The sequence below is a fragment of the Pan paniscus genome, chromosome 1 (assembly GCF_029289425.2).
Source record: "Pan paniscus chromosome 1, NHGRI_mPanPan1-v2.0_pri, whole genome shotgun sequence".
In the NCBI taxonomy this organism is placed as follows: domain Eukaryota; kingdom Metazoa; phylum Chordata; class Mammalia; order Primates; family Hominidae; genus Pan; species Pan paniscus.
This window is the reverse complement of record NC_073249.2, coordinates 33,646,813-33,673,868: the sequence shown is the minus strand read 5'-3', so window position 1 is coordinate 33,673,868 and position 27,056 is coordinate 33,646,813. Positions and strand designations below refer to the sequence as shown.

Sequence of the window (27,056 nt, the reverse complement as noted above, 5' to 3'; positions counted from 1 at the left end):
GATTAACCAGCTCCATCAAAATGTAAAGGGTTATTAAGACAAAGTGAATGACAGTTACCTTTCACAAAAAGGCAGAATATGTAAAATCTTTGGCTTTGGGAATCTGATGATCCTTAAGTTGATAAATCATGATGACCTAAGTATGAGCAATGACAAGCTTCATGCTGGAAGCTATAGAGGCTTCATAGACACCTCTCAGTGACCTGCAATTATGGTTCGGCAGCCCACCTCATTATTGCTCACTACCATGTGTGAACCAGATTCTGCACTCAGTGAAGGTTTGCAGGGTTTGGCCTTTGTACTTGCTGCAGATATCAGGTACCAGGTGTGTGTCATTGGGAGAGATCCATTCTAATGAGAACCGCAGGGCTCATAGCCAAGGACTCTTCTCAGTGATTTTTAAAAAGTTGTTTGCTAGGAACACAATACAGCAAACAAACCTATGATGGTCTATGGGGAAGTAACATTTTCTATTTTGTCTAGCTTCAGCCTTTCCATGACAATTCAATTAGTTTTTATTAAACTCTCACGAATTCCCAAATTGAGATGTAGTCATGGTTTCTATAAAGCCGACATTCTTAACAAAATTTGCCTAAAAGTGGGGTTTTAAATACATATACTATTTAAAAGATTGAGTATTATGTTGGCCTCAAGTTTATTCACCAAAAGAATTAAAAGGTGCAGCCTGGTTAAGTATTTCTTATCGCTATTGAATCCATGAAAAATTAATATCATGGAGAAGTAAATGTCCCATCTGCACTGCTAAAAAACAGAGTCTCTCTTTATGTCTGAATACATTTTGAGCAGAAGTGGTTGAGTAGACCACAATTATTCCTAATTATTTAAGATTTAAGCATCACCTGTTCATTTAACTGGAAGTGTTTCCTCCTGAGTAGCCTGTGTTTAGAGAAATCACATTTTCAGTTCTCTCTGAATAGCCAAATGGTTATTCTTTGCTCAAGCTCATTTGGGAGATACTTCAGGAATGTATTTTTCCAACTAGAGTTAATTTAATGTTGCCTAACACTAAGAGGAAAACAAAAATAAGTATAAAAACTAGGAACCATATATTTTTAAAGGCAGTCACACTTCTGTGGTCTCAATGTACAATGTTTTTAGGAGCTCCTTACTCCTTCTCTCCCCTCCAGCAATTGTCACTGCTTATTTTCAAAAGCAATTAAAACAAAATCCTAGAACCCAATGCACCATAACAATTTTGAGGTTATGAAACTACCAGCCCCATTCCATGAAGAATATTACAAATATTCTGAGTTTAAATAGATAATCAGAAACATCTGTAGCCAGAGGAGATAGGTTGGAGGTCCTGGCTCTGCCACTTAGTTCAATGACCTTGGGTGAACTTGCCTGTCTGTGTCCTCTAGTTTCTATTTCATTTTGTAAAGTGGAGTTAATAACCTCATAGTGTATAACAAACCTCTGAAAATTCTTATAAAAATTAAAACATAAAAATGATTGGGTAAAATGTAATGCATGATCTGAATGAAGTTATCATGGAGATGAAGTGCATCTGGCATTGAACAAGGAGGTCATCTCAACAGTTTACGTAAGAATAAATGCAGACCCTGAACTAGATTGCTGAGAGGACAAATGGAAACACAGGTGATTTACAAAATGATTTGTGCAGGTTGAATCATCAAGTTTTTGGTGTGAGTAGAGACTCGGCTGTTGAGGGAAGAGACATCACAAACCTTTCAAAAATTTTAAGACAGTCCTTTTAAAAATTCTTTAGAGATTTACCATGTAAAATGGCCTATGCTTATCCTTAATCTGCTGATTCTCAAAAGGACTCACCTTTCTGAAATTTCTAGTCCCATTTTATATTCTAGTCATCATCAAATGCTTGACTATAGTTTCTTATATTCCATTATATTTCACAGTTCCATGGCTTTGGTATCTGCTAATTCTCTGGCAATATCCCTCCCAATCCTCTTTCTTATTCTCTCTCTCTCTCTTTTTTTTTTTTTTTTTTTTTGCTCTGTTGCCTGGGCTGGAGTGTGCAGTGGGGCAATCTCGGCTCACTGCAAGCTCCGCCTCCCAGGTTCATGCCATTCTCCTGCCTCAGCCTCCCAAGTGGCTGGGACTACAGGTGCCTGCCACCATGCCCGGCTAATTTTTTGTATTTTTAATAGAGACGGGGTTTCACTGTGTTAGCCAGGATGGTCTCGATCTCCTGACCTTGTGATCTGCCCTCTTCAGCCTCCCAAAGTGCTGGGATTACAGGTGTGAGCCACCACACCTGGCCTCTCCTTTTTTCTATAGACTAACTACAACTCGTCTTTTAAAATTCTAGCCCCATATCACTTTTTCCAGAAAGTCTTTTCCTTGCTTTTCTCTCAAATAAGAGTTATCATATCCTTCTATGTGCTACCTCTTTTTTCTAATTTGTATTAGGCTCCTTTTGCATTGCTACAAAAATACTTGAGGTAAGCTAATTTATACAGAATAGGGATTTAACTGGCTCACAGTCCTGCAGGGTGTACAGAAAGCATGATGCTGGCATCTGCTTATGAGAGACTCAGGAAGCTTACAATTATGATGGAAGGTGAAGAAAGAGCAAGTGCATCACGTGCAGAGAGCAGGAGCAAGAGAGAGAGGTGGCGGGGGGCGGGGGGCGGGTGGAGTCCTAGACATTTAAACAACCAGATCTCCCATCATGAACAAACTGAGCAAGAACACACTTATCACTAAGGGCATGGTGCTACACCATTCATAAGGGATCTGACCCCATTATGCAATCACCTCCCACTAGGCCCCATCTGCAACTTTGGGAATCTGTTTTTAGCATGAGATTTAGAGAGGACAAACATACAAACTATATTATTCCACCACTGGCCTCCCAAATCTCATCTCTTTCTCACATTTCAAAATGAAATCATGTCCTCCCAATAGTTCCCCAAAGTTTTAACTGATTACAGCATTAACTCAAAAGCCCCAAGTCTCAAGTACCAAGTCTAAAATCTCATCTGGAGACTCATCTCCTCTCACCTATAAGCCTGTAAAATCAAAACAAGTTATTTACTTCCAAGATATGATGTGGATATAGGTATTGGGTAAACATTCTCATTGCAAAAGGGAGAAATTGGCTAAAAGAAAGGGCCTATAGGGCCCACACAAGTCTGAGACCTGGTAGGACAGACATTAAACCTTAAAGCTCCAAAATAGTCTCCATTAACTCCATGTCCCACTCCAGGGCACACTGCTGCAAGCACTGACTCCTAAGGCTTTGGGTAGCTTCAACCCTGTGGTTTTGCAGAGTGCAGACCCTGTGGCTGCTCTCATATATTGGAGTTGAATCCCTATGGCTTTTTTCAGGATACAAGCTGTCCATGGTTTCTGGGACCTAGAGAGAAGTGGCCCCCTTCCCACAGCTCCATCAGACAGTGCCCTGATGGAGACTCTGTATGGTGGCTCCAACACCACACTTGCCTTCTGCACTGCCCTAGTAGAGTTTCTCTGTAAGGGCTTCACCCCTGTGGCAGCCTTCTGCCTGGGCACCCAGGCTTTCTCATACATCCTCTGAAATCTAGGGGGAAGCTGCCAAGCCTCCTTCATGCTTGCATTCTGTGCATCTGCCAACTTAACACTACATAGTAGCTACCAAGGGTTTGGTGTATGCCCCCTGAAGCACCTACCTGTGATGTATCTGAGGCCCTTCGAGCTGCAGCTGCAGCAAGAGTAGTCAGGATGTGGGGAACAGTTCGCAAGCCTGCACAGGGCAGCAGGGCTCTGGGCCTGGCCCTCAAAACCATTCTTTCCTCCTAGGCCTCTGGGCCTGTGTTGAGAGGGGCTGCCTGTAAGATCTCTGAAATGCCTTCTAGGCCTTTTCCCTATTATCTTGTATATTAACACTTGGCTACCTTACAGTGATGCTAGTCTCTCTTGAAAGTGGTCACTCCACAGTCTGCTTGAATTCTTTCTCTACCACAGGGCCCGGCTGCAAATTTTCTGGACTTTTGCTCTCTGCTTCCCTTTTACATAAAAGTTCCAACTTTGAGTCATTCCTTTGCTCCCATATCTGATTGTAGGCTGTTAGAAACAGCCAGGCAAAGTCTTGAATGCTGCTTTGTTGCTTTGAAATTTCTTTCACCAGTACCCTAGGTTTTTACTCTGAAGTTCTCACTTTCACAAATCCCTGGGGCATGGATGTAATGGAACCTAGTTCTTTGCTAGGGCATAACAAGGGTGACCTTTACTCTAGTTCTCAATTATTTGCATCTCTAACTTCATTAGTCTGGTCTTCACTGTCCATATTTCTATCAGCATTTTGGTGAGAACCATTTAACCAGTCTCTAAGAAGTTCCAAATTTTCCCTCACCTTCCTGTCTTCTTCTGAGCCCTCCCAACTCTTTCAACCTCTGCCCGTTACCCATCTCCAAAGTCACTTCCACATTTCCAGGTATCTTTACAGCAACACGCTACTCCTGGTGCCAATTTTCTGTATTAGGCTGTTCTTGTGTTGCAATAAAGAAATACCTTGGGAGCAAGTGATTGCAGCATGCAATTTTTCCGACATTTGGAAAACCAACTTAATTTCATGTTTCCTCCTCCATACAACTGCACCAGTGGCAGGTACCCCTCTTCAACTATCTGAGTCCCAGCTTCACAGGCACCCTCCTCTATGCATTTACATTTTAATAATTCTAACAACTCCCCTTTGTTCCCTCAGTTCTAAAGGTGCTAGCTGTTTCCTGTACTTGCCACCTCCATGATATCTTAGAGTTCTCTTTTTATGCTTTTAGTTACCTAGTTAACAAATTTATAACTACTTACTAATTATTTATATTAAATTCCTTCTGTTAAAGTAAGTAGTGTGGTTCCTCTTTCTTGATCAGACTTTGATTATTACAGAAAGTCATGGTGATGTTCACACAAAGAAGGAAATAGGAAAATCGGAGACAGTGATGATAGATTTGCATCTGGGCTCACAAATTTATTATTTTGTCTTTACTAGACCATATGATATATTGACTATAAAAATTAATAAGAAAAGACAGATGAACAAAAGCAGAAGTATTTAAAAGAATCACCGATAGCCTAATATTTGGAGATAAGCACTGCCAGCACTATTTTGGTGTTTAACATTCCAGACATTTTTTTATATACATACATATGTAAAAATATACTATATATTTAAAGGAAAACAGAATCCTACCAGGCATACTGTTATGCAAGCTGCTACTTTTATAACCATGAACCTCTTTCATTGACTTTAAATGTACATCTACAACTGCCAGATAGATTTGTCTTTCTAAAACATGGCTTTGGACAACATATCTAGGATAACTTTCTATTTTTATCATGCTTCACATTTAACAGTAATTCCACACATATTATTTAATTCTTACAGAATTCCAAGAGGTTAATTATCTTTTATATTTACTATCTTCACTTCATGTAAAAATGGAAAATTAGGGAACACAGTGACTTGCCTAAGGTCATTTAACTAGTAAGTGTTAGAGCCAGGCCCTGGAAGCCATATCTTCTGATTACAAATGCCACACTCTTTCCACTTTATTACATTGCTTCTCTATTTACCCCCTAAACCTTCAGCAGCTCACATTGCCTCTGAATATAAAGCCTAAACTCCTTAGATCGAAAATCTATCATTAAGCTGATCTTCTAAATGTCCCCTAATAATAGCAATGACTCCAGATAAACCTCACCATTCCTTGAATCCTATGCTTATGTGTTGGAAATTTTGCTTATTCTATTGATTTTATTCACTTATCATGTCTTCACCATCAGGCTGTACTTGTTAAAATCCCTATTTACCACAAGTGAAACAGAATACAAAGTCCTAAAATGAACCCGATGCACATAGGAATTTTGTATGAGTGACATTTCAAATCAGTGGACTATGAAATATTGTTGATAAACTAGTTAGCATTTTTTAAGAAAATGAATTCTTATCTAATTTCCTATAACAATATTAATTCTATATTTAGAAATAAGGAGTAGAGCCATAAAAGTGCTGGAAGAAATAATTAATGTGTTATTTTTAATATGATCATGAAAGGGAGATTTTCTTTAATGTGGAAAGAATATAGACAATAAGAAATAATCCAGTAGAAAAATAGTCTAAGAATTTATAATATATTATACATACCCCTCCCAAATAGAAGATAAATATTTTAAGTAAATGAACAATCTTACTTATAATCATCAAAACTTGAATTAAAACAACAAAAATGTGCAAATGAAAATATTGAGCTGACAGATTTGGAAGACTGATCCTGTATTAAAAGATTTCAGAATTAGAAATTCTTACATATGTTATTTGGAAGACAACTTAGGAATCCTCAACAATTTTAAATGCATATGGTCTAGTAAAGACAAATCCTCAACAATTTTAATTGACCCAGTACTTCTAGTACTAAGAATAATTCTCTGTATACTTACTGTAAGAATATTTATTAGAGAATTGCTGTGGTAACGAAAACTTGAAAATCACCTATCTTGCCATCATCAGGATACTGGCTAAATAATATATGATACACATCCATATAACAGAATATTGATGAGTCATTAAAAGAAATTAGGTGTGTATATGTGTGTGGGCATATATATAAAATGCCCAAAGAAAATTGCAGAACAATATGGGCAATATAATTCTTTCATGAAGAAGAAAATACAAATAGAAAACATTAATGTTAATATATTAAAATTAATAGTGTTACTTCTATTAGTGAAAATTACAAATGCCATGAGTAAATCATAAGAATGAATAATAACCTTAGTAATCTTCTGTACTGTTAAAACATTTTTTCTAACAAATGTATTTCTCTTACAATTTAAATAGTCATTAAATCTTTATTTTATAAGGCCTAGTCTCAATGACATCAACTTGATGAAGTGTTCCATGAATATTCTAGACACAGAATTATTCTCTAAATTTTCTGGTAAATATTTCTGTTTTTCCACTATATATTTTACTCTTTTCTTTGTTTATTTAGCCTGTCTTATATCTCCCACTGTAGTGAAGATCATTGGTAAAAGGGCTTAGGTCTCATAGATCTTTGTGTCTCTCTCAGTAGATATGTACATGTATGGAGAGGTAGATGGATGTCTGTCTGTCTGTCTTCTGTCTGTATCTATCTATATAAATATTCATATCTATATCCATCTTTCCACCCAATACAAATTGAATTACATCAAAATTCCTTTGCCTTTGATTCAATGCTTGTCTTTTCTTAGTTAATTCAATCAGCTTAATTATCCATTTTATAAAATGTTTTCACTTATCTGCTTTGAAAACCCTTTCATATCATACAGTCTTCAAAACTATTTCAGACTTTATCCTTTAAATCTTGCTAAATACTCAGAAGGAAGTGCCATCATTTGTTTCTATTTTTACAGTGTTTACAGGGTGTTTGTATATAGTTTTGCCTCTCAGTGCACATTGATCAAATCTTTTTATTTATTTAAAGAGAAAGCTCATGAGAATAATAAACCCCATGAAATTTGGTTTCTATTAAAATTAAAGCACCTAGTGGGAGGAGATTATTTTATTACATGTTTTGTAAAGTCTCAATTTAATGTGTTTGATGGATTTTGTAGACGTAAGTGGTGAGATTTTTGCCATTTGCAAGGTTGCAGATATAAAATAAAGGGGGAATACTGAAGAATCATTATCATACCAGCCAAACTCATTGAGAGGAGGAAGCAGATGTCCAAGACAGTCTTGTCTATACTCAGTCAATAAACAGGTTGCAAAACACTAACTTAAATGTTGGTCTCTATTCTTTACAAAACTTTTTGTAGCAAATCTTTTTTTGTGACTTATATATAGTCAACAAAATAGCTTAAACAGATAAACTAAGCAGAGGGAATCATATTAATAGTTTGTTCTTACTAGGTTATTTTGTTTCGTTTTTGAAATTATAAACATTCTTCTATCTCTAATAGGGCAGACGCTTTTTAATAGGATAATATTTAGGTTATTTTGCTTTGTTTTTGAAGTCATAAACATCTTCTGTCTTTATTAGGTCAGATATTTTTTAATAGGATAATATCTAGAGGAAATATTTAAAAAATAAAGGACAGTTACAGAAAAGAAAATGATTCAGGGGCTTGGTGAGAAGAGAGTGGCAAACATTTTCAAATGAGATTTACAAGTGGGCTTCCTGCAAGTTAATAAAAATATCTGCATAGGCCAAACCCTATCTTTGGTTTGAGCTAAATGTACTTCCTTTGGTGCCGATAGAAGAAAGAGAAGGCCAATGATGAAGCTGAAATTACATGCCATAACCTCAGAAATACTGCAGGCTGGTGGCTATAACTATATAAAGGGCTCTATGTAGTCTCAGAATGAAAAAGAACTATGTGTCTCCATTCTATTTCTGTCCTTACAAATTTCTGATTTTTTTTTGCAGCTATCTAAGAAAAATTTGATATTGTTGTTGTCTAAGCACATTTAAACTTCAGTTGAAATAACTGCCAAGTGATTCATGCCTATGTAGGTGAATATAACGATTGTATCTGGAGCCCCAGTGCACCATTTTCATTTCACTTTAAATAAAAAACAAAATGTATCTATGTCAGTCAGTGCCCTTCTGCTGTACTCAGAGGTATCAAACAGGCTACAATTATGATTGTGAAGTGATTGTGTCACATTGGAGGAAGGTTTATTGCTTTTGAGTCTGCTAGGCAGTAACACATTCTGTTTCATATTACTCTTTATATCATTGTTTGGCTGTGACTAGAATAATCAGATGCCATCAAATGCTGTCAAATTCAATTTACAGTATTTTTCATTGAAGCGGGCTTTCTGCATTATATTTCCTGTTTTCCCTCTCTATAGCTGCCATGGAATAGGCACTGTAATCACGAGCTTTATTTACAAAACCAACAGAGTGAAGCCACGTCCTGGTCTATAACAGATACTCTATTTCCCTTTATTCTGAATAGGAATTTGATGTGCTTTTCTCATGCAATTAGCATTAAGTGGATGAAAGAAAACTATTTCAAGAGGGTGGACATTTTAGAGCCTGCACTAATGTGCTTAGCGTACAATGTAAATTCACATTAACCATTTTTACGTGTTCATGTGTTTTTGAATCAGAAATATTATTCTTCAAATTAATGTTTGCTGAGAAGAAATTTGGCTTGTTCATTTTTGGTAATGTCATTTACATAACCAGAAATGCAATAATACTTTCTCCTTTCATAATTTTTTTCTATAAGCCCTTAGCTCATCACTGAAGACTGATGTGAATCAAAGGATTTCAATATCTAAAGTTATAAGAGGAGCCTAAGTAAGTTTCACTAAGTTTCCAGGGCATAGGACCAAATAAGGGAAGGCCTGAGGCTGCTAGAGACACTAACAAAGGATGTTGAAGAGGCGCGAGGTATGAGGATCTGAGAAGAAGGGTGTTCTGCTTTGTACGCTAAAGGAAATACATTGCTTTCAGAATGGGATTGGGTTTTTCAATCTGCAAGTCCTGTATGTCTACCAATGATTGTATTTTCTGTCTTAAGTAGCAAGCCATCAGTTGACAGGTTATTTTCCCCCTTGGCTCTTTGCATTGTACTTTCTACTCACCTCCCCTCACTTTCTCTATTTTTTCTCTTCTTCTCTCCCTCCCTCCATCTCTCCCTCATTCTCTTCCTTTGCCTGCTCCTTCTCCTCCTCATTCATTATTTATTTAAAGAATACATTAATTTAAAGCAACGTTCATGCTGATCTGGTGAAGACTGGATCAGAGAGCAAAATATCCTTCAAACCAAAATGTTCATAGTCTATCTCTCTCTTCCACTATTTTCTCTCTCTCTCTCTCAATCTCTCTTTGTCTCTCTTTTTCCTCAATCTTTCTCTTCCTCTCTTCCCTATTGCCTCTTTTCTTTATTTTAGGTAGGTACACTTAATAAATTCTGCACATGATGGAACAAGTTGCTATAACACCATCTAACCAGTGGAGTGGAGGCTCATTAAAACAGAAGGAAAACTGGAGAGGAGAGCCCCTTTTTCTGCTTATGAAAAGCACCATCTTTGGAGGAGGAGAAAAAACTTTTTAATCTCTACATAATAATTAATGAGAAATATTAGAATTCTTGTCTTGTATCTGGTTTCCTCTCTGGAAAGACTATGTTTTCTTGGTCAGTGAGCTGCTTAAGCAGTGGTCCCCAAACTTTTTGGCACCAGGGACTGGTTTTGTGGAAGACAATTTTTCTACACACTGGGGCAATGCAGTTAGGGTGTACGGTTTCAAGATGAAATTATTCCACCTCAGATCATCAGGCATTAGATTCTGATAAGGAAGGCACAACCTAGATCCCCCACATGCGCAGTTCACAGTAGGGTTTAGACTCCTGTAAGAATCTAATGCCACCACTAATCTGACAGGAGGTGAAGCTTGGGTGGTAATGCTTGCTCACCAGCCACTCACCTGCTATGTGGCCCGGTTCCTAACAGGACTCTGTGGCCTGGGGGTTAGGAACCCCTGCTTTAGAGGACTGTTCTGCCCCATTACTAAATATAAGCCTATGTGGGCTATAAGGTCTCAGTTTTCAAACAGATCTCAATCAAAAATGTTATATGGCAGTTATGGCTTTTTTCCTTGGTTAATTTGTAAAAGTTTGAGCACTAGTCTTAGTCCTCACTGGTAGGTGCTACAAACAAACAAACAAACAAACATACAAAACAAAACAAAAAAAACACAACATGAATTCCCATTCATTCTCTTATGGAAATATAAAATGTACTTGATTCTGCTGTGTTGGAGCAGTACGCATTCTTAAATAACTAAAAATAATAGTAACAGCCAATCTTACCTGTAAATAAAGTAGTTGATGATGATTCCATTTGGTTTTTCAGGTGGCATCCACTTAATCTCTATGCAAGCTGACCCCAGTGCCTTAAGAACAGGAGAATTAAGATCCATTGGGGCTGCTTCAGGTGTTTTGACAAACATCCTACTGCTAACTCCACAACTTCCTTGAAAAAAAAAATTGAGGTCTTTATTATTTTTCAAGCAAGGAAAAGAACTACATATTCATACAGAAGGGTAATGATATCATGAAAATTATTTTAACCTGTCCTTTTGCATATATACTTGTACATGTGTTTTAAATAAATTTTTATGGGATTTGAACATTTAAATAGAAAATTATTTTTGGAAAACCCATTAATTAGTCACATATTTATATAGACATAAACAATAAGGCATATTGTCTGGAAATAAGGAATAATAAGGAAACTTGTCTGAACTCAAGTTTCTCTAGTTTGTTATAGTCATTCTAACCAGAAAGTGATAATGCACTTGAATTTCACAAGTGTATGTGTGACCTGCACATCTTGCATGCTTTTAATATTTTATTTTGCCAATATTTTAAACTCATGAACATTATTCAAACACACAGGAATAAAACAATTTATTTGAAGGATATTGTACCTCCATTGCACGGTTTCAGGGACACGGAGATGCAGATGTTGACTTTGTACTTGAGTCAAGAAAACATTAATTTAAAATTATTTTCACGTTTATCAGGTGAAAACAGATCAGAGAAAGCAATATCCCTCAAACAAAAATGCCATGGTCTATTTTTTAGAGAAAAAAGGACAAACTGACTAGCCATTTCTGATGAGTTCAGCAGAGAAAAATTGCAGACTCATAATTCTAACCAACTCCATGAGAACTAGCACTATTTGGAAACAGAAATTCCTAAGGACATTCAATACAGGAGTTTCCACTACACATTGAGTCTGATAAATTTCTTTAAGGTGAAGCAAAATGTTTTTTATACTAAGGTAAGTTACATGTTTTCTTTATTTAGCAAATGAGTATTATACGTTATATAACATATATGATGAGATCATATATATCATATGTTATATATGAGATACACATATATAACATATCAATACCTGTTAATGTTTATACTTAATTTAAAAGACATAAATAAAATGATGTATAGCTCTCTTGATTCCCTGTTCTCCCTCCTAAATCACAGTTTACATTTAGCTACTTATCCATTTGGAGTGATAAAGGAAATGGGGGAGGCTTTTCCTTAACACAACACAGATACATGAAAATTTCACTGACCACAGCCTAAGCCATGAAACACAAGGTGATAGTTTGTATATATGAATAGGGTTCAAGGAAGCACTATAAAATATATAGGATTCATTTGGGTGTAATTCAACTCTTAAATAACTTCTCACTTCCTCCTCCTGGATAAAATTTAAATAAGGCCAAGGTAAACATGTTTTCTATGAAATATTTGGAATACTCATTTTTGTTTTATATTACCAAAGACTCCTTTATGTGAGCTAGGTGTTTTTCTTTCAAAGGGCCTTATAAAACAAGACTTTGCAAAACCACCATTTTAATATATTTAAATATTTATGATTTAATGTGCAGAAATGCATAATGCTTTACTCGATGCCAGATTGTGATTTTTCTGGGTAAACAGTCCACTACAAATAAGAAGTGAAACGTTAGTCTTTGTATTTGGACTGAGAATGTATTCCTTTTTAATGAAATTTTTTAATGAAATACTTTTTCATAAAAGCCCAGGCCAAGTATCGGAAAGACTTTCACCATTTTGACATGCTTGTATCCTTATCTCATACTGTGTGAATGGAGTCAAATTTTCCAGAAGGGTGGATTGATGATGACCAACGGAGAAGGCCAGAGGTGTTACACTTCCATCATTGAGTAAGAGATTGTACTCCACAGGAATTTCGGGGATGAGGATTCCTTTAAAGAGAGAGAGAGAGAACATTAAAAACATATATATATATATATATGTGTATATATATGTGTGTATATATATATACACATATATATATAAAAATAAAACAGAATGGGCAACAAATGTTTGTCTTTTAAAAATAATGTCTATTCAAAATTTTGTAATTGAGGCCGGGCGTGGTGGCTCATGTCTGTAATCCCAGCACTTTGGGAGGTTGAGGCGGGCTGATCACAAGGTCAGGAGATGGAGACCATCCTGGCCAACATGGTGAAACCCTGTAAAAATACAGAAATTAGCCGGGCATAGTGGTGTGTGCCTGTAATCCCAGCTACTTGGGAGGCTGAGGCAGGAGAATCGCTTGAACCCGGGAGGCAGAGGTTGCAGTGAGCTGAGATCACACCACTGCACTCCAGCCTGGGCGACAGAGTGAGACTCCGCCTCCAAAAAAAAAAAAAAAAGTTGTAATAGAAAAGTAAATTACTTTTTAATATAGCAATTAAAAGCTTCACAAAAGTTAAGTTGGCAAATATTAGACTGTGTATTCCAAAAGTAAGAAATGTGCATAATCTATTTTTAAAAGCATAATATTTCTATTTAAAGATATACTCTATTGGCAAATAAAAATGAAGGCACATTTCACTTAAAACATATAAGGTAATTATGCTGTCATATATTTTTTCTAGGTTTACTTACTTTTAAAGTTCATAGAAAACACCACCAATTTTGCTTGTGACAATAATTTTTCTGTAGAGCATTGTGTATGCCTCCTGTCTGACATGGATCCTTGACATAACAGCCCATGAAATATCCAAATCATGGTCTACCTAGAGAATTCCCAGTGCATTAATTATTGGGCCAGGACAGTTCACTGTCAGTGAGACTTATGGCCCTAAATACAGAGAAAATTTGGTTTCAACAATTGTCATTTTTCACCATTCCTTCCTAAAGAAAGTAGGTCTTGTCAGTTTAGCCTCGTCAAAGTCTATTTATATAATTAAATGCTTGTTAAGTTTTATTTGGTCATGAACAACAGGCATACTTTTTCCAGGAGAGGATATGAGTTTTGAATGAAGAATATAATGGCATTTTCTATTACATTTTCTCCTTGATCTGAGAGTTTTTAACATTTATGAGTTTAGTTATTTACTTCTGTAGTACCCACATAAGTCTATCTTTACTTTAGAAACAGTGGAATCTAGAGATAACATTACTGAGGAAGCACAGGACTCAATGACCTAAGAGAGATGAGGTCTGAAGAATGAAATGTGGTTTTGCTTTTTATAGATGTGGCCTCTGTATTTACAGAGTGGAAGAGCTGCTACAAACCAAAGATGCTCAGGATTTTGTGTAGGATAGATGAAAAAGAGGTGTCTGAAGGAGATATTGATCATCTTCAGAAGTACTGATCAATTGCTTCCTCAGGAAAGGTGCTAGATTGCATTAAATTTGGCAGCTTAGACTGAGAATGTTTATTTTAAATTTAGAGCATCATGGCTAAACTATCTGGTACAATTATTCTAGTAGGTTAAACTACTAACATTCTATCATTGATTCCTAAACTCTTATCTCTAGCTTTCTATCTTTCCTGTATTACAGCTTTGTATTTTCAACAGCCTGCTAGGTATTTCTACATGGATATTCCTCAGAGGCCACAATCTCAACAATTCTAAAACAGAACTAGCTGTATTTTCCTCTCCCAAACCTGTTCTTTTTCCTAGGTTTCCTCTTTCGGTAAGTCATAATACCATCTTCCCATTTTCCTAGGATGGAAATCTTAGAGTAAGACTTTTACAGTGGATCCTGCCTTCTTCACTCCAAAACTCAAGTGACTACTAAATTTTATCAATTATTTCTTTGAGAAATTTGGGCTTCATATATAATCAGCAACAAGGAGACTTTGCAGGTATAAACAAGAAAATGAGAGTCTACCTATATTTTAGAATGATAACACTGTTGGGAAATGAATAGTGGCTTAAAAACATGAGAGACAAGACATAGGGAAACCAGTTTGAAAGTCTTACAATGTTTGCAGAAGTAGTACAAACAAGAGTCATTTCATTGCATCCCTGTGTTATGCCAGGCAACACGCATTATCTCATTTAATACTACTAGAATGTCAACCGTATAAATTAGGACTTTGTTTTCTCCAATGTGGTTCCACTGTCTAGACTTTAGCACAAAGTAGCAGCTCAATAAATGTTAGTTGATTGAATGAATGAATGAACCCTCAAGACAATACTGCATGGTAAATATTACTATTTTCTAAGATGAGAAAACTAAAACTCAGAGAAGTTAAATAACTTGTTCCAGATTGCACACTGATTAATTGGAGAAGCAAGGACTTGAACTTAGGCCCATCTGATACCAACACTTATATCACTATACTTATGCTTTTCCTTGATAATGGAGTCTTAGAGTAGGACAACTTGGGGAAAAATGACAAGATAGGTTTGAGAAAATTTGTGCAGTAAGGCAGAGCCATTCTTGGAGACTATTCCGAAGCAAGGAAACAAATGATGGATAAGTAAAAATCATTACTGATGGAACAAGCATATTATAGGTAGAAATTTAAAGTTCTGCAGACCAAGTATCCCAACCTGAAATACACCTGTTTTGGAGGTTTGCGGGCTCATGTCAAAGTATATTCAAAGACAGGAACAAACATAGTACCGTAGGTCCTCGAATAATGTTGTTTCATTCAACATTGTTTCATTAATATTTATGAGGAAAAAAATTGATTCCCAGCTGCAGCCACTGTCTATGTGAAATTTACACATTCTCCCCATGTCTGCGTGGTTTCTTTATGGGTACTCTGGATTTTTCCCATATCCTAAAGATGTTTCCATTAAATTAATTGGTGTGTCTGAATGGTCCTAGTCTGAGCGAGTGTGGGTGTGTGTGTGTGCCCTGTAACGGAATGGTCTTGAGCTGCCTGGTTAGGCCCTGGCCACCCCAACCCTGAACTGGAAAAGGTGTGTCAGAAAATGAATGAATGAATGAATAATTGTAAAGTAAAGATTCATTAAGTGTGTTACTATCATATAGATGCATAATAATAAATAATGCTATACAAAAGCCTTCTGTGAGCTTGCCCTACTTGCGATTGTTTTCACTAGTGCATGGTGGTAAGAGGAATTTCTTCTAATTTCTGCGCAAATACATTTATTTCTATGGCTGTTGTCACTGGCTGACTTGCCAAAACTTAGGTTAAAAATGATCTTACTTGTTTCTATTAATCTTTCTTAAATGTATGTATAGCTCATATTTATTTCAGTTTAATATTAGAAGTGTTTTGGTCTTTCTTTGATGATATTTAGTTTGGTGATGTTTTTGTGACCAGAAATATTCCTTGCAACTTAAGTCTTGCTTATATCAACTAGCCTAAGGTAAAATTGGTTTCCTTATATATCTTTTGACTCAAAACTGCAGTTTCCAAGAACCTATCATGACATTAAGGACTTACTGTGCCTCTTTTTGGAGTATCACTTTGATGTGGAAAATTTGGGAAACACAGGATTTCCCTGTTTGAGGAAGGGGAACCAGCAGAATCCCCGTTTCTTTGTTCACAAAAATTGGGTGTGAATTTTTCTTTCTAAAAGTTCAAGATTAGAGAATTGTATGTATGGTGAGTGATTAGAATCTTTGCTGGCCAATTGTAGAGTTGAAGACTCTGTAGTCACCACAGAAAGAACCAACTGTAGGACACGAGAAAATGTTTATGCTGATGTGCCAGTGTGCTGAACAAATATAACTGTTCATACTGTAACCAAAGGACAATGTAATGTTAGTCTCTCGCTATTGCTTTAAAGTGAACTCAATGTGGATTTTCTACCCTAGACATGGGATGAAAAGTTGGCCTAACCCATGACACTTCCACTTTGTTTCAGGTAATAAAGAGTTCTATAGTATTTTTCTCCATAAAGAAACAGGAAAAGATGTCATAACAAAAATTAAATGCGTAAAAAATAACTTTATTTTTCTCTTTACTGGTATGGTGAATACACGTAATAGGCCTATTTAAAGGCTATTCTTCGAGGCCTAATTCACCACTCCATGACAAAACTGGCAGTTTTTACTGCTCTCAACAAGACTGCAATAATTAAAATGAAATTTGAGAGTTGGATAAGGAGAATTGATTATAGAGACCATTTGAGACTCAGTTCATTAATGGATGAGAAAAATTTAAGTACTGTGCCAGAGGCAAAATAAAAAGTAATGTAATCAGGTTTCTTCTTCCTCTCCGCAAAAAGTATTTTTTGGAGGGTGTTGCTTGAGGTGGTAAGAGAGATTGAAGAAGGAATCGGGGACCCTCTCAGTTTGCAATTTGACCTTCAGCAGGAAGACATGCTGATAGAAATTTCCATCCAGAGTATCCTGGAACGACAAAGCATTCCATATCACATTTTGGGCATTTCTCCCTATTGTTACCCTGCCATAACAGTAAAGCAGTGAGGAATAAAAGGCTGTTGTTTGAAGCCACAGGTGTTTTTTTGTTTGTTTGTTTGTTTGTTTTTTTGAGACGAAATCTTGCTTTGTCACCAGGCTGGAGTGCAGTGGCATGATCTTGGTTCACTGCAACCTCTGCCTCGCAGTGAACCCACATATTTATGACAAAATGAAGAGGGGAAGAATTGCCAGGACCTTGAACCTGTTATTGGGCTTAGTTTTCTTTAGATCTTCCTAATATCATGAAGATATAACAGCATTATCACTCTTTAGCCAATGACATTAGTAGAAAATGTTTTCCCAAATGACAAGTTGTATAATATATTATTTTTTGGATGAAGACAAACGCTGGAATACAATGGCAAATTTACATGAATTTTTAAGATTAAAAGCAAGACCTTAAAGAAACTGCAAGCTAATGATGATTGCTTCAGGCTCTGTTTTCAGACCTCCTGGGATTGCATATTCATCCTGTCTTCTTTGTTCCTAGGACAGTTCTTGAAGAAAAATTTGACAAACACACATTCACAAAAAACATGCCATCATTCTTGTTGAACTAGACAAACCACAGAGTGGTGTCAGAGAGATCAAATCCTTCTTCTGCCCTTATTTCCCAAGCGACCACTGGCAAATTAACTAACCTCTATGAATGTTGTCTCTTCATGTGTAAAATGATGATACCAATAGCTACCTCGTAGAGAGTTGTGAGGATTAAATTGGAAAATATCTGTAAGCCTTTTAATATATTCCCATAACATAGAAAGTACTTAATAAATGGCTGACATCTCTACAAAACAAAATGGAACAAAATGAAATAAAGAACAAAAAACAACTATGGCACTGTTTTCATGTGCCCTCAAACACTTTTGAATCCATCTTTCATATAAAGTTGCTATTCCAACTACAAATAAATGTTACATTCATTCAAGTTAATGTCTTTGTAACACTATTTTGTTATCTAGTTTTATTTTTTATGTGTACTTGGATATGATCAAATTGCATTCCTATGAAAATACTGTATTATTCATTCTTAGCAGTAATTTGGAGTGGCGTTCCCTCCAATTCATCTGAGGTTGTTTTACTTTATGTCTTCAGTCTGTACCTACTGTTCTGCTTCCAGGCCTTGCATCCTTCAAGAAGTAACTTCTGTTATAAAAAGGACAGGACTCCCAGAGGATGAAGGAACAAAACTGTGCTTCTACCGCATGTCAAATATAAACATAATCTTAATCCAGATTTAAACATGGCTAGCCAAACCATGAGCATAGAAAATGTATTTTTCACCTCTTCATTAATTGGAAATAAATGTCCTTTACATATACCTGTGAGGTGCTGAAACAGAAAATGCTCCTCTAAGCTGTGAACACGTCAAACACTGTCATGCATTTAGGAAAGTGGGCCCCCTCCACTGTCATAATTTACAGGACTGTGACACGAAAGTCTCTGGTGTTCCTACAAACCCTATACCATCTGCAATGAGTCTGAAATGACTGAGCCCCCTGGTATTCTGATGACTAAATGAAATGAAATGGGCATATTTGTTAAAGTCAGCTGGGAAGCCACATGACTTGGTTAGTTCCTGAGTTCATAAATTTATGTCAGAGCAAGAGGAGCAGTGGAAGCTCAAGTGAACCAATTTACCCTAAGTGCAAATGGCAGTTTTGTTATTTGGTGTCAAAGCTACCAGTCGCACAATGACAAGCTGCCATAACACATTTTCTTGTTCACTAAAGAACAAGGATTTCGTTGGTTAATATTCCTTGCAATGCTCCTTTTCATAATTTACAACAACTAGATGCTGATAGGTTATTTAACATTTATGAAGTTAAGATGTAATCAGAAAAACCCTGATTATCTTTACAAATAAAAAAGTTAAATTATTCAACTTTTTTTTCTCCATGGCTTCATTTCACAGCAGGTGCATACTTTACAATGGGACAAGTCAATCAATAATCCTTTTTAAGTCTTTTTTTAGGAGCTGGAACAGGAAAAATTCTAAGAGGAAAAACTATTAATTCGGTTTGATAGAGGCATTTGTTTCAAAACACTTGGTTGCACTTAACATGGTGTTTTTAACAAATCGAGCTAAATTCTCCACTGTATAGGTAGAGGCATCTTGATTAGGCCTTTTTGGGGCAACAGAAGTAAAACGGGACCCTCTTGAACTCATTCATACCAATTGAATGGAAATTTAACATTGGTTGTATAATAGTTATCATTTATGTCTTTTCTACCTTACTAGATGGTAGGGTTCCTGACAAGAGGGACAGTGTCTCATTCCTCTTTGTAACTTTTAGGGTGTCCAGCATCATGTTTTGCCCCTAAGTGGGGCTCAGAAATAATTTCCATGTTAGTTAAATGACTAGAGGAATCAATATACCCAAAGGCAAATGAATTACATCTCATGAAGTTTTGAGCCACAAATAAAATTATTCTATTGGGTTACTGGGTGGACTGATACTGAATTACATTGTCCTCATTCATACTTCCTATATATAAAGCAAGAATCAGTTTTTTAGCTTTTAAATGGGATTACAGTAGAACTCATGAAAAATCATTTGCTTTCCGCACGTTTAGGTGGAAAAATATTGAGAAAATATAGAATAGTAGTTTTGAGTCAGACTTGGACTCACACCCATGAGGGTCAGCCCTGCTCTGACACCTGCTTGAAGAATAACCTAGAGAAAATAGCTTGGAGTGTCTAAATTGACCTTTTTCATTAGTAAAATGAGCAAAACAATAGGACATACTACATTAAGTTATTATGAACACTAAATGAGATATATGTTAATCTCTTAGCAAAATGCCTAGCATATATTAAAACTCAGTAACGAAAGACACATTTTAAAATATCCAAAATAAAACGCAAACCACTGAAGTGAGTTTTACATTTTCTTCTGAAACTCACCACTCCTTGTCATTTGGTTATTGCATGTATAAGTTAAGAAAAGTGAAACAACTGTCAATGTTGAATCATCCCAATTAATGTAATGTGAATCCTTTAGAAAGATTAACGTAATTTTTGCCGGGCGCGGTGGCTCACGCCTGTAATCCCAGCACTTTGGGAGGCCGAGGCGGGCGGATCACGAGGTCAGGAGATCGAGACCATCCTGGCTAACACGGTGAAACCCCGTCTCTACTAAAAATACAAAAAATTAGCCGGGCGTGGTAGCGGGCGCCTGTAGTCCCAGCTACTCAGGAGGCTGAGGCAGGAGAATGGCGTGAACCCGGGAGGCGGAGCTTGCAGTGAGCCGAGATCGCGCCACTGCACTCCAGCCTGGGCGACAGAGCGAGACTCCGTCTCGAAAAAAAAAAAAAAAAAAAAAAAAAAAAGATTTACGTAATTTTTGACTTTAAATGCATAGTATCTGAAATAATACACTGCAGCTGATGAGTTAACTGAATGCCAAGATGTCTAATGTCCATAAATAGACCATATTATGGCCAGCTAACCTTTAATCAAAATGATAAATAAAAAAATTTGTATTTCTAGAGCAATATTAATAAAAATTATTTCTCAGTAGAATTCTTGCTAATTCCCTCTTTAATGGAGTAAGATATTAATGTTAAAGGAAAAGCACCAGTATTTCTATATTGTGCGTTAAACCTAAATGACTCACCATCCTTAGTGAGAAAAAGTATGTGTTTAATGCAATGGCATTGTTAATTAGAACATGATTAAGGGCTAGAACAGTTCAAAATATAGTCATCATCTCGATAAATTAGACTCATTATTACCTTCAGAGTTTAAATAATTTTGAATGTTTAGATTCTTAAACAGCAGGGATATCTATCTCCATTGTTATTCTGAGTAAACCACTTATGTTCCACGAAGCATTTGCTATTTAATTTTCCATAATTTTTCACCTATTAAGGTAACATATATCCTTTGCTCTCTTTAATATAAATGTTCTCTTTAATATGAATACAAAAGTCCTGACCCAATGTTGAGAGCTGGTAAAAGGTGAGAAGGAATGCTTAGGAATAATCTAAGGTGGTTTACATTACCTAAAGGTTCAAACAATAATGGAGTTTTACCATGCCATCTCATTTACTTCATATAACAATATAAGGTAGGCATTTAATTTCCCCCTTGTACAGATGAGAAATCTGAATTTGAGAAACATTGTGCAGCTTGCCCAAGGCCAGAGGACAACTAAATAGTGAAGCCCATTCCATGTTAGAAAACAATACCTCCTTTTCTGAAATGTGAAAAAATTGCACATCCATAAGACAAGATGCAGTCTTTGGAAAATATGTGTATGTGCTCTGTTTGTCATTAAAGAAGAAATGTCTCTCTTTCTCTATCTCTCTGCCTCTCTCTCTCTTTCTGTGTGTGTCTCTGTTTAAGATTAAGTTAATGTAGAGGAAGGATGACTTTAAGAGAAAATCAAATGTTTGAGTAATTTTAAATGGCAGGATATCCACAATTTACATTTGACTGCATAATAAATTGTGGAGGCTCGCTCACCATTGTGTTCCTCTATTAATTCAGCAAAATTTTTATAAGGATATGTTGTTTGTATGTCACCTGATTTAGAGGTTCAAATGATACACAAAAGGCTAGAGATCTTGATTTTCTAGAGCTTAGAGTGTTTTGGTAGTGTTACTACTGACATTTATCAAGAAAGAATAAGGTAAAGTGGATGAGGGTTTACATGGGAGATAGGGGAATATTTACCAAGGCTTTAAAATAGAATTTGGATGATCTCTTTACAGCAATTTGAGAAGTGACTCTCCTCCCCTCCCACCTAACTAAAATCTTCTTGCACCTGGAATCTGGTTTTAAGTCACGTCTATTCCTTCTAGAATGTGTAGGTAAAGCTTTCTGGTTACTACTTCCTTCACGCTGCAAAAAGTCATTGTTGCAATGTGGATATTTTCCCTTCAGGGGCTCACCACCTTCCACAAATAATTCTTCTGGTTTTGATGCCCCCAGTAAAATATTATTCTCCCATTGCTTTTGGTGTTTTAGACATGAAGTCCTTGCCCATACCTATGTCCTGAATGGTATTGCCTAGGTAAAATTGACAAATGGGATCTAATTAAACTAAAGAGCTTCTGCACAGCAAAAGAAACTACCATCAGAGTGAACAGGCAACCTACAGAATGGGAGAAAATTTTTGCATTCTACTCATCTGACAAAGGGCCAATATCTAGAATCTACAATGAATTCAAACAAATTTACAAGAAAAAAACAAACAGCCCCATCAAAAAGTGGGCGAAGGATATGAACAGACACTTCTCAAAAGAAGACATTTATGCAGACAAAAGACACATGAAAAAATGCTCATCATCACTGGCCATCAGAGAAATGCAAGTCAAAACCACAATGAGATACCATCTCACACCAGTTAGAATGGCAATCATTAAAAAGTCAGGGAACAACAGGTGCTGGAGAGGATATGGAGAAATAGGAACACTTTTACACTGTTGGTGGGACTGTAAACTAGTTCAACCATTGTGGAAGTCAGTGTGGCGATTCCTCAGGGATCTTGAACTAGAAATACCATTTGACCCAGCCATCCCATTACTGGGTATATACCCAAAGGATTATAAATCATGCTGCTATAAAGACACATGCACACGTATGTTTATTGCGGCACTATTCACAATAGCAAAGAATTGGAACCAACCCAAATGTCCAACAATGATAGACAGGATTAAGAAAATGTGGCACATATACACCATGGAATACTATGCGGCCATAAAAATGATGAGTTCATGTCCTTTGTGGGGACATAGATGAAGGTGGAAACCATCATTCTCGGCAAACTATTGCAAGGACAAAAAACCAAACACTGCATGTTCTCACTCATAGGTGGGAATTGAACAATGAGAACACATGGACACAGGAAGGGGAACATCACATACCGGGGCCTGTTGTGGGGTTGGGGGAGAGGGGAGGGATAGCATTAGGAGATATACCTAATGTTAAATGACGAGTTAATGGGTGCAGCACACCAACATGGCACATGTATACATATGTAACAAACCTGCACGTTGTGCACATGTACCCTAAAACTGAAAGTATAATAAAAGAAAAAAAAATTTAAAAAAATATTATTCTCCCAGAATCATTTGGTTTTCACCAACACCCAGCTCTGTTTCTTGGCCCTCTGGGCTACTATTTAAAACATCATAGTTGATCCATCATAAATCTGAGAGACTTTGGTCAAGAAATGAAAAGTCGATTTGGATTTAAGGGTTAAGCCAAAGACAGAAAGGAACTGGTCTTAAAAGGCAGTAGCAGACAGTAGACCTGAATTTGAATCCTGGCTCTGCAGTGTGACCTTGAGCATATTATATTACTTTTTTGAGATTCGAATTTCTTATCTTAAGATGGGGATAATGATATTATTACCTGTCTTCTAGGGTTTGCATAAAAATTAACTGAGGTAAGGCAGAGAAAGAGCTTATCAGTGTTTGGCATATAGTGGGAATTTAACAAATGGCAAATACACCAAGTAATATGAATGTATGTACACGACATTTGTTATCAGTATCAGGGGTACTCTTCCCCTGGGTATTGTCACTATTCCCTAGACCTTACCCTTTCACTAGCAGGACTTATAAACATGTACTAAGGCTTAGTTTATTCATAGCATTAGAACAATAGTTTGAAAACTGAAAATTCAGTTAATTGCTTAGGTAATTTTTCAGTTGCCAAGTAACCACATAGACATTTTTTTTTTTCCCAGCAGCTTACCTAAGGTTACTCTGTTCACACTGACCACAAAACAAAATGCATATTTAAAAAAACAAATACAATTTAGCCAGTATTTTGGCTTTAGACCATGAATGTCCAATCTTTTGGCTTCCCTGGGCCACAATGAAAGAAGATTAATTGTCTTGGGCCACATATAAAACACACTAACACTAACAATAGCTGATGAGCTAAAACAAATAATTGCAAAAATCCCAAGAAAGTTTTTGAATTTATGTTGGGTGGCATTCAAAGCCATCCTGGGCTTTAGGTTGGGTAAGCTTGCTTTAGACATTCAAGAGAAACTGGTGGATTCATGTTTTCAGAGAAAACAGTTATTGTAATTCACCAGTCTCACTTGGTGAGTGTGATCCATGTTTTTGGTAAATCACATCTATTCCTTTTAGATTTTTGGATGGGTAGGTAAAGCTTTCTAGTTACTAGTTTCTTCATGCTGCAGAGATCATTGCTGTCACGTGGCTGTTTTCCCTTCAGCGGCTTGCCATTTTCCACAATTAACTCTTCTAGTCTTGGCACGCCACTACACACCCAGTCAAACATTGTTCTCCCAGAATCATTTGGTTTCAACAATACCTAGATCTGTTCCTTGGTCCTCTGGGCTACTATTTCAAAAACACTTGTTAGCACATCAAAGTCATATGTGGAGTTTTTAAAAAGCTCTAGATTTCTTGACTCCATCCCAGGAGATTCTTATTCAGTAAATTTGGGGTTGAGAATCTGTCTTTACACAAGCTTCCTAGGTGATTCTAATGCTCATTCAGGTTTGGGAACTGCAGGCATGGACTGTTTTGCCCATTATTCAGCTCTGTCTGTGATGTAATCATTTTGTAATGGCAGGGAGTATGATGAATACCTAGAAAACTCTTTATATTGTGAGCAAATAAACAATCTCCACTTACAAATTTATTTTCTTTCTGTTTAAAATATATATATTTGTGACTATTCAGGAATAGAAAAATGTTTTTATTATCCAAATCAAAACACAGCATGAGGTACTTTCCAATAAAATCAACTGTAGATTATACACAAGTCAAAATCATCTGACTGTTTACTGAGTTTGAAATCCTTCTAGACACCAGGAAAAAGATTTAATTGAAGATTTTAATCTTTCCTTATATTATATGGTTTCTGAAATGGATTCTGTGCATCTTAAACTATAAGATTGACAGGTCTGAATATTATAGATTTATTAACCATTGGTTAAATGGTCAGAGTTAGTGTGTAAAGCATTCTACAATATCCCCTAGGCTGGACCAGAATGAACAATTTATACAAAGCCTGAGGTATGTGAGAGTTAAGGTCATATTAAACAAGTGAAAGTTGTGTTTTATTCCACAATGATACATTTCTAAATGGAAACATGATACATTAAACATTTAAGTGTGATATTGAATTCAAAGAAAAAAATGACACATGCTGGGAAATTTGAAAGAGGTCTTGAAAATTTACTAATCCAATCCTCAGTAGGTGGTTTTATTATTTTGAAAATTGGGGCTTTGAGACCCAGCAAATGTTGGAACAAATACGTTTTAAAAATGAGCAATTAAAGATAAAAAATAATTCTTCAAACAATCACCATTGGTATCTATAGAATATTATATAGAACTAGATAATATATTTATCACATAAATTACTTCATTTAATCTTTACAGCAACCCTACCTGCCTACATGTAGGTATCATCATTATCTCCACTTCACAGATGGAGAAAATTGAGGCCTAGAGACCATTTAAGTTCAGCTAATAGGTGGCAGTATTGGGATATGAATCCAGGCTTTTTCATTTCTCTTACTTGCATAGTCATAAAATAAAGATATTTTCAAATTCGTACTGAGCATGAAGTCTTCAGATTAGCAATGGCAACTGATATGTTTAATAATGTTAAAATAACAGATATTTTGGTAAACCATGGGACTTCCCAGTCATATGGCAAAGAAATCATCAACCTTGCTCATCACCCTGAAATTTCCCGTATTGCTCTTGGAGAATTTGGATTGTAGAAGACCCTGGTCTGAATCTAAAACTTTCTTGTCAATAGGCTAAATATGGTATTAGATTGGCTCTATCCAGCTTCATTTTATTTTGTGGTGCAAAAACACAACAGCACAATAAAAATGCCAAGGAGAAATATACTAAAAAATCGTGGCCAGGTACAGTGGCTCATGCCCGTAATCCCAGCACTTTGGGAGGCCAAGGTGGGCGGATCATGAAGTCAGGAGTTTGAGACGAGCCTGGCCAGCATGGTGAAACCCCATTTCTACTAAAAATACAAAAATTAGCCAGGCATGGTGGTGTGTGCCTGTAATCCCAGCTACTTTGGAGGCTGAGGCAGGAGAATCACTTGAACCTGGGAGGCGGAGGTTGCTGTGAGCTGAGATTGCACCACTGCACTCCAGCCTGGGTGACAGAGAGAGAGAGACCCGGTCTCAAAATAAACAAACAAACAAACAAACAAATAAATAAATAAATAAATAAAATTAAACAAAAGTAGAAATAAATTCTGTAAAGGGGGCTGTAAATTTATATATTTCCCACAGCAGAAGATGCGTCTTTTCCTCTATTGAAATTAAGAACAGAGTTCAAGAATATCTGTGCTCTTACAACATAAAGATTATAGCACTTTGTGATGCATTCTGCCACTATTAATTATTCCTTTATATTTTGTTTAGTATGTTGCACATTTATTTTAAAACAAAAGTGGGTGAAATCATGTACATTTAATATCTTAGAGCAACTTATATTTTTCCTTGCTTATAAAGCTCTTTGTAAACTTTCTTTTGAATTTTTGGGGAAAATAACCTTTTCTCTTTGATCTTAGATTATAGCAGAAGGTGTTGGTCTATAAGAAACTTAAGTTTTATGTATTAGGTCTTTATGCTCTCTTTATAGCTATACAATAGTACCTGTTTTGACTGTTCAATTCAATAAAAATAGGCTTCTGCTAATTATGTTATGGAATGGATCTACTGATGGCTCAAATGGCTGTTAACTATTTGGTGCCACTTTGAACTGTGGCTAAACTTATTCTGATGGGGACAAAAAGGGCGTGTCACAATTTCATTTTAAGACTAGATATTAAAAATAAAGTCACATAATTTTGAAGTGTATTTAACATCTTAACCAGTTTTAAATTTTACTTGGAAAGAGAAGTCCTCCATATGTCCTTTCTC

General features: G+C 36.2%; 1 protein-coding gene across 1 annotated transcript in view; it reads right to left on the bottom strand.

Moving 5' to 3' along the window:
- The window catches only part of USH2A (usherin), an 800,680-nt gene that overhangs the window by 108,215 nt on the left and 665,409 nt on the right, over positions 1–27,056 (bottom strand). The window contains exons 59-60 of the mRNA XM_003814150.6: positions 12,561–12,719; positions 10,792–10,954 (exon numbers count right to left, since the gene is read on the bottom strand). Of these exons, the coding sequence (XP_003814198.3) occupies positions 10,792–10,954; positions 12,561–12,719 (322 nt within the window). The remainder of the gene's footprint in view (positions 1–10,791; positions 10,955–12,560; positions 12,720–27,056) is intronic.